Below are 8,420 nucleotides of genomic sequence, written 5' to 3'. Positions count from 1 at the left end.
AATCACGGAATATGCTTTATTCTTCCAAACAACAATTTGCATACAGGATCAATATGTTAAGCACTCAAGAACATTTCAATGAAGCCTCTGAAAGGCAATAAATGCTGCCTGCATATTTTACATAGATATGCAGGCGAACGAATTAACTTCACTTGTACAATTCCTTGAATCTTCTGCAAGCTTCTACGACGTTCTCCCTGTGCCCAAAAGCACTTACTCTGACAAAACCTTCACCACCGGGTCCAAAACCACTCCCTGGAGTAGTAACAACGTGAGTCTTCTCAAGTATCTCACTGAAAACCTCCCATGAGCTTCGTCCAGGGAAGTGCACCCACACGTAGGGTGCATTTTTACCTCCATACACCTTGTAACCTAGTGACTTAAATGTCTCCATTATGATTTCTGTGTTCTCTTTATAGTACCCAACCACGTCCATCATGGCCTGAAATGCAAGGGCAACATGTTCAAGTTGGGACTTTGAGCCTATTAAATGATGTTATTTAAGATTAAGCAAAAAAGAAACACGAGCCAGTGATTAAACTGACCTTGAAACCATCAGGTGAAAGGCAAGCCCTACCGCCAGCTTGAGCAATGTTGGATGCACCATTGAAGCTTGTACAAACGATGCGATTGAAGTCTTTTGCTACAGGAAATCCATCAGAATATAGGAGTGCTTTGGGAATTGCAGTCCACCCTAAACGAACTCCAGTGAAACCAGCATACTTTGAAAACGATGAAACCTCAATGGCAACCTGCAAGTTCAGTACAATATGCTTACAGTCAATTACAAACAATCCGCTTATCAATGTAAAGATTGTAAGCTATAGGTAATGAGAAAAAGCGGCACAACAAAAGTCAACCAAAAATCTCACAACTCTATAAGAAAGCTCTGAAACTTCTACAAAAAGACAACTGAGGGAGCAAGAAAGATCAGAAGAAAGTCACTGCAATTAACCAAGGTGTAAAAAAAAATGGACTTGAATAGATTTGAGGTGACCTTACTACAGAGTGCCATTGAAAGAGCAGGGGAAGAAGATAAATTAGACGACCATTTACAAACTAGTTTGATGAGCTCTAGACAACCATGGAAAAAGACAACTACAGAGCAGGAGATGAATTAGAATGAATGGTCCCAACGAATTGCATGAACGCTAACAAACTAGGTAAAAGTCTCAACAGAATAGACTGCCCAGTGGCATTTTTTCCACAGTAAAGATTAAAAAGAGTGTGTAGGGGAAGAAGAGTTCATATCAAATATAAAAATATCATAAGAGGATATGTACGAAAGAGCCGCACAAGCATGAGAATGGTGTTATGTGACACAAAAGAGTTTCCCGTAACCTTGCAGATCTGCATTGTGCCCCACTTGTTTGTCTTAATTACGGATAAGTTAACTGAGGGTATACAAGATGAGGTTCTTGCTGTTTGCTATGGCATTCTACTTTCTCTATATCTTTTCTATCCTTTCTGAAGCAAGTGAAGCGGAGATGGAAACTTTTCGCATTGTATTACGTTTTAGTTGGTTCGTTGGAGAGGAAAATAGACATGTGAGAATAGCCATAATTCCATTACATTTTTGGATACCTTAGTGTATGTCATTTGCAAACGATATTCGGATATTGAGTCAATTGATGAAACATAGCGTGGGTGTTAACCGAAAGTTTGAACAATGAAGAACACTCTAGAGAACAACAATTTTACAGTTTCTTTTATAAGGTATAACAATTTTAGAAGATGGAGTTATGAACTGCACGTTAGCCAAATGATGGCAGAAACTTTCACTAGAAAACAAAGTAAAGCTTAACGTTGACCAAATAACATGATCCGGACTTACCTCTTTTGCTCCAGGAATCTCAAAGATGGACTTTGGACTGTCATCACATATATACATAGCATATGCAGAATCATAAATAAGGACTGAGCCATTGTCTTTAGCAAATTGCACCAATTTGGTCAGCTGCTCCCTTGATGCCGCCGAACCAGTTGGATTATTAGGCGAACAGAAAAATATAATGTCTGTCCGAGGAACGCTGGATAAATCAGGAAAGAACCCATTTTCTGGAGTACATCTCATGTATGCAATATTCCCATACTTCTCCACATCCTTCTGAAACTGACCAGTTTGGCCCATAATAACACTTGAATCCACATAAGCCTACAGTAGAAAAAACAACCGAGGGTTACTTGAGAATCTTACACACATCATCACATAAGAGAGCCTTCTCCAAGGCCTGTTACGAAAACAAGGAGTACCAACAGACAATAAGGAGACCATACCAAATAAAAGGAAAATGTAATAATGATAATAACAAAAGATGTATCAATACCCTTTACAAAAGTATAAATTGTGCTAACTGCTAACGTTATAAAGTAGTACCACTTTACTTAATTCACACAATGATGTGAAAAATCATAAAACAAATTAGACTTGGCAAATCTACAATATGCAGGTATCCTGGATGGCATCTGGCTGCCGTCGAACTCCTCTTTTTCATTTTGGTCATAAATCATAATACTATAATAGCGAAGAACAGAGGTAAAAGCCTGAAATATTTACCGGATATGATGGATCTTGCACAGCCATAGTCACATTAGACCCAAAAAGAACCTAACATACAGTCAAGAAATACATAAATTGTTAGTGAAAGAAAGTGACAATAATTTGAAAAAATCACTCAATGCAGAGAAAACCAGACCTGAAGTCGAGATATATCACTTTTGGCACCATCAGAAACGAAGATCTCATCTTCCTCTATTCCAACATTTGCATAATAGGTAGAAGCAATGGAGGCTCTGAGTTGCTGCTCATGCAGAAAATTAACGGTATTCTTATAGTTATTCTGAGCTAACTTTACACTTAAATCACGGATTAAATGCTGTGAATGGAAAATATGGTGATCAAAGAGTAATTTTCTTTTATGCCTATCTTAAAAAAAGGATCCAAGATAACCATGCTTGACCACACCCAAACATGAAATAAGCAAATGCTTCAGAAATTTCAGCTGCACATCCCTTCTTGACATTATGACAAAAAAGGAAATTTTAACTTTTATCGCATGGACCACTGGATAAAGAACATTGCAATGTATTTGAGGAAAGTAAAGGAGAAAATTGACAAAGAAATTGTTATAAATAGACGAAAGACAAACTATCAGCAAATGCCAAATACCATTTATTCTTGTAGCAAAAGAAGGAAGAGAAATAAGAATTGGACGATAAAGAACAGAGCTAAAATCATATTACTGAAAAATTGAGGGGGGAGGGAGCCACTACTTACTTTTTCTCCTTGCTCAGCACCATAACCACTGTAACCCTTTAATGTTGACAGTTCATGTGCTCTCTGCAAATGAGCAAAGGAAAACAAAATCAAGAACAGGAAGTTAGTTATCGACCTAGAGTTCAATAGGCAGAATAGATTTAGGCCCCGTTTGTCCATAGATACCAAAAAAAAATTCACTTTTTTTGGAATTTTGGAGTTGGAGTTGGAGTTGTGATTGGCCATAGTTTTTGAAATTGCAGTTTTTGGTGAAATGTAGTTGTAAAAAAGTGAAATTTTTTGAAAAACAAGTTTTTTGAGTTTTTGGTATTCCGGAATACAACTTCAAGTTGTATTCGGAATTCTCATGGCCAAACGCTGATTCCGGAAAAAAGTGAAAAAAAAATTCCAGAATAAAGTGAATAATTCTTATGGCCAAACGGGGGCTTAAAATCACAAACTACTTGCCAAGTTAAATGGTAGTCTATGTAGGCATATGCTGCTGAAATCTATCAACGGGACTATTAGAAACAGGTTCGTTATATTTGCCAAATAAAACAGGTTCATTATAAAATCAAACGTTACCAGATACATGTTTTTTGCTCGTAATCCCAGCATTGGTCAAACAGAACAGGACACACAAAATACAGCGAATTTCGAAGTTTTGACTGATAAGAAAACTACAGCGCAATAGAGATGTCAAATGACCCCTGAACATCAGAAATTATATCCTGTTCTTTACAAAATTCACAAACAAGGTTATCAGCATTACCTTTGCCATGGCAGAAGTTATGAATTCAGGAATGGGCTCAGTAGTGTCACCAATCCCAAGGCTTATAATTTGAGCATCAGGGTGTTTCGACATGTGTGCAGATCTCCTTCTTGCGATCTAACTTCACCAAAGAGAGCGTTTAGAACTTAACTCCTAGTAAGTAGCATAGAAGGTTTACAAAATAAGAATGCTCTAGCGTAGTACTATAAATCCAGCCATCCAACATTCAGCTAAAAAAGAAAAGCAAAAGTTTTTACTTCAGGTAACTAAATATGCTTGTTGTCTCATCATAATTCCACATTACTGCTATCTCGTCTAAATTAATCTTTTGTTTTCATGACCAAAAGCAATGCCTCCAACTTATTCCAAGAAATATGTCCAACTTCTTCTCTAATCGCCTACATCTAATTCACTATAAATAGCATCTTCAATTGCAAAGTAGCTTAAAAAACAGATAAAACAACAATCAAATTACTGTAAACAGACCAGTTGAAATACAGACCTCAGGAAACAGATAACCAGCTTGAAGTTTAGCTAAGTTCTCATTGCGAGAGACCTTTGTCTTGTAAGCTTCAAGCAACACAAGAATTTCATTAGCACAGTCAAATCTCAAGAAACTGCATATCTATTTGAATGCACAGATACAGGTGAGACTAAGATTAACAGTTGTTTTCTTTTTGGAACCGTCAAAAGATAATAATTTTGACACTCTTGCATCTCCAAAAAGACGCGCACATAGCAGCCGTTTTGACTCTTCACTTTGCTTTTCAGAGAGTTAAAAAACAATTTATATGCAACCACAAACAATTGATTAGTTTAAAGTTCTCAAATACCAAATTTCAAAAGCTCTAATTGATCCATATTGCACAGGCTCGCAGTCTACTATTTTCATTTGGAAAACAACATTAACATAAAAGCTTACAAGTTTCCGTAGAAGGTGTTGCAACACATCTGACAATACCACCGGTTTTGCCTGGCATTGACACATTCTGGCTCCTGCAACAATTAATGCACACTTTTTACATTAGCAAATGCATACACCAGGAATAAAACTACTCAGAATTAGCAAAGTATCAAGGGAAGCAACCGCAGCTTTTTACTGTTTTCTCATCAATGCATTTAATCTTGATTATATGTCTAATGCAAAGGAGATTCTCAGTCAGTTCATTCACTACAAACTCATCATAGCCCATAAATGCTATAAACGCCTGATACTTTGTTTAATATGGAAAAAGAGAGCCTTTAGCTTTGTGTTAGTCAGAATGTGAACACTAATAAAAACCAAAAACAAACATTTTTACATCATTAAATTAAATAAAATAAAGAATCAATTCAAGAATCAGTACAAGGTGCATACTTGAACCACAAAAAAAGACATCTTTTACCCCATATCTTTGGAGAAAGAAAATGATAAAAAAAAAAAATAAAAAAAAAAAAATACTGCAAATACATAGTTAAACCAGAAAAAAGAGTGTGGAAACACTATAAATCCTCCTAAAATGGGAGGGGAAAAAAAAAAAAAAAAAACCAGAAAAAAGTAAGACAATTTTTTTCATGTATATGAAAGAACAAAAAGTGGCCACACATTGTTACCCTATTGACGTATTCTCTCAAAACTGTAAGATAAAGTCAGAATACTGAAGCTATAATATACTTTCCTTCTCTACTGTTTCATCTAATGCTTAAAGATTGAACTTTGACCAGCAACATAGAAGAAGAGTGTCGATAACTAAAGCAGATGACGAAGGTTTCAAACAAAAATTAAGGGGGATTGAAACTAACCCCACCAAAAAATAGCACTGGAACAGAATTAGGAGATTAAAGAAAACATGGGATATGAAATAGGGTACCTTAAACGGAGTTTGTTCTGACCCAAGAAAGTAGAAGTTGATGAAGAGATTGAAGTAGAAACACTTTGCTGAATAGCTGCCATTCTTTTTCTTCTGTTAGAACAAATCCGTTAGCTAACTGGAGCAGAGTTCTCACAAACACAAAAGCTGCTTTAAAAAGAACCCTAATCTTCAGATTGCAAGAGGCCTGTTGTGTCAAAGCACGTTTCTTTTTTATTTGTTTATTTATTTAGTCCACGTTTTGGTAATTTGATCTTTGCACGTATTTTATTTTTAAGATGATGATTCGTCGAGACCTATCCTAGCCATCACTTGAATATTAACTGCTTTTAGTTTTGAGTAGATTTTTAGCTTGTACGAAACAAATAGAAAATCCATGGTCAAAGGTTGTGGTGTGGAATTGTAACTTGTAAGTATCATGCATCCTTTAATAAAAGGTTTCGGGGAACTTTACAACTGAGTCATTTTTGTTACGAAGCGTTTTATGTTAAAATGAGACTCCCATACATTCGAATCAGTCAGCTGCGGTTATTGGATACGAATGACCTATTTGGCCAAGCTTCTGAAAAACAATAAATGTTCTTTTTCAAAAGAAAAAGAAAAATACTTAGTTTAGAGAGTTAGAGGTGTTTGACTAAGTTTTTAAGAACAAAATAAGTGTTTATGAGTAAGTAGTAAAAACTGTTTTTTAAAAAGGTAACTTTTCCAAATAAACATTTTTGCAACACTGATCAAGCACAAATTACTGCTCTAAGATTAACAAAACAACTTTCGAAATGATTAACCAAACATAAAAACGTACTCTCCAACTATGTTGCTCGGACCCTTCACTTTTGCCGCCGTACCCGTGTCCGACACGACACGACACGGGTTTGGGTACGGAATTCGTGTCGGATCCGGTCAATAGAGATCGGATACTTTGACCGAAATTCATGACCAAATTAAAGAACAATTTTGAGATTATGATTTCTCAAGATAACAAAAAGTAGAGATTTGAAGACATGAGATGGCATACCTTCAATATTATGTAGAAAATTTAACTAGTTTCTCGGAGCATGCAGTCTAGCACCTAGTAGAATGGAAGATTGAATCACATGTCTGGTACAAACTACATGTAGGTGCTTCCACAAAAAGCTCTCATAATCTAGGCATATTCTTGTAGCTATATTATTAGAATTTTGAATTATTTTTGCCGAATCCCCGCACCCGTATCCGTACCCGGATCCGTACCCACGAATCTTAAAATTTAGATCATGCCGAGTCCGACCTCTAGATCCATACCCGTATCCGACACCCGCACCCGAGTCCGAGCAACATAGCTCTCCAAAACTACTACAACAACAGCAAACTCAGTGTAATCTCACAAGTGAGTCTTGTAAGGGTAGTATGTATGTAAACCTTACCTCTACCTTGAGAAGGTAGAGAGGTTGTTTCCGATAGACCCTCAACTCAAAGAACGGTGAAAAAGAAGCAGTAGTACAACAACAACATACCCAGTGAAATCCCACAATGTGGGGTCTGGGGAGGGTAAAGTGTAATCAGACTTTACCCCCATGTCGGAAGATAGGGAGGCTGTTTCCGAAAGACCCTCGGCTCAAGAGAAAACACAACGAGAAAGGTTAGATAAGCACAAGTAGTTCAAAGCAAAATGCAAATGAAACTAAAGAAAGCAAATAAGTCAAAATAGAGCAGTCTGAAAAGGGGAGCAGTAACTACCACAGATAAATAAAATAATCGAAGTACAAGAAACAACATATAGTAGCAAGAAACAAAGGACAATAGACTATAGATCGAAACAGTGACGACCTACTAGCCTTCTACCCTAATATGAGTCATCCAAAACCTCCTATCTAAGGTTATGTCCTCAGTAAGCTGAACCTGCGTCATGTTCTGTCTCAGCACCTCTCCCCAATACTTTTTCGACCTACCCCTACCTCTTCTGAAACCATCCATAACTAACCTCTCACACCTCCACACTGGGGCATCTGTGCCTCTTCTCCTCATATGCCCAAACCATCTCAGCCTCGCTTCCCTCATCTTGTCCTCCACTAATGCTACTTTAACCTTATCCCGGATATCTTTATTCCTAATCCTATCTCGCCTGGTGTGCCCACACACCTATCGCAACATTCTCATTTCCGCAACTTTCATCTTTTGGACGTGAGAGCTCTTGACTGCCCAACACTCTGCCCCGTACAATAAAGTCGGTCTCACCATCACTTTGTAGAACCTGCCTTTAAGTTTTGGTGACACCTTCTTATCACACAGCACTCCTGAAGCAAGCCTCCATTTCATCCACCCTGCACCAATACGATGTGAGACAAAGCACAAACAATAACAAGATAGTCCAGACTAAAAAAACAACATGTAATAATAGTAACTAAAAATAAGGAAATACAAGAATAAAACTAATACTATGAGAATGAGAAAGAACTACACTCAATCTCCAAAAGTACTTTTTAAAAAAAACATTTTTGATTTAAAATAAATAAATTTTAAAAGTTTAGCCAAATGGGCTATAAAAATAAAAACGAAGAAGAAC

At 36.8% G+C, this 8,420-nt stretch overlaps 1 protein-coding gene across 1 annotated transcript; it reads right to left on the bottom strand.

Moving 5' to 3' along the window:
• LOC132603176 (LL-diaminopimelate aminotransferase, chloroplastic) lies at positions 1 to 6,165 on the bottom strand. The gene is made up of 10 exons (XM_060316108.1): positions 5,879 to 6,165; positions 4,951 to 5,024; positions 4,531 to 4,598; positions 4,029 to 4,145; positions 3,278 to 3,340; positions 2,697 to 2,801; positions 2,558 to 2,608; positions 1,835 to 2,155; positions 546 to 752; positions 1 to 442 (listed from the first exon to the last, which is right to left on the bottom strand). Exons 1-10 carry the CDS (start codon positions 5,959 to 5,961, stop codon positions 149 to 151), a joined length of 1,383 nt encoding a protein of 460 aa, XP_060172091.1. The 5' UTR covers positions 5,962 to 6,165; the 3' UTR covers positions 1 to 148.
• Between the last annotated feature and the right edge of the window lie 2,255 nt (positions 6,166 to 8,420).

Source organism: Lycium barbarum, chromosome 1, assembly GCF_019175385.1.
Source record: "Lycium barbarum isolate Lr01 chromosome 1, ASM1917538v2, whole genome shotgun sequence".
Taxonomy (NCBI): Eukaryota; Viridiplantae; Streptophyta; class Magnoliopsida; order Solanales; family Solanaceae; genus Lycium; species Lycium barbarum.
Note: the sequence above shows the minus strand (reverse complement) of the source record. Positions and strands in the feature narration are given on the sequence as shown.

Bases quoted from the DNA above. Each gene is read 5' to 3' on its own strand.
- LOC132603176 (XM_060316108.1), bottom strand. From the start codon at position 5,961: ATGGCAGCTATTCAGCAAAGTGTTTCTACTTCAATCTCTTCATCAACT. The intron at 5,025-5,878 runs GTACCCTATTTC...TAATTGTTGCAG, and splicing joins CAGAACAAACTCCGTTTAAG to GAGCCAGAATGTGTCAATGC. The intron at 3,341-4,028 runs GTAATGCTGATA...GCTCATTTGCAG, and splicing joins TAACTTCTGCCATGGCAAAG to AGAGCACATGAACTGTCAAC.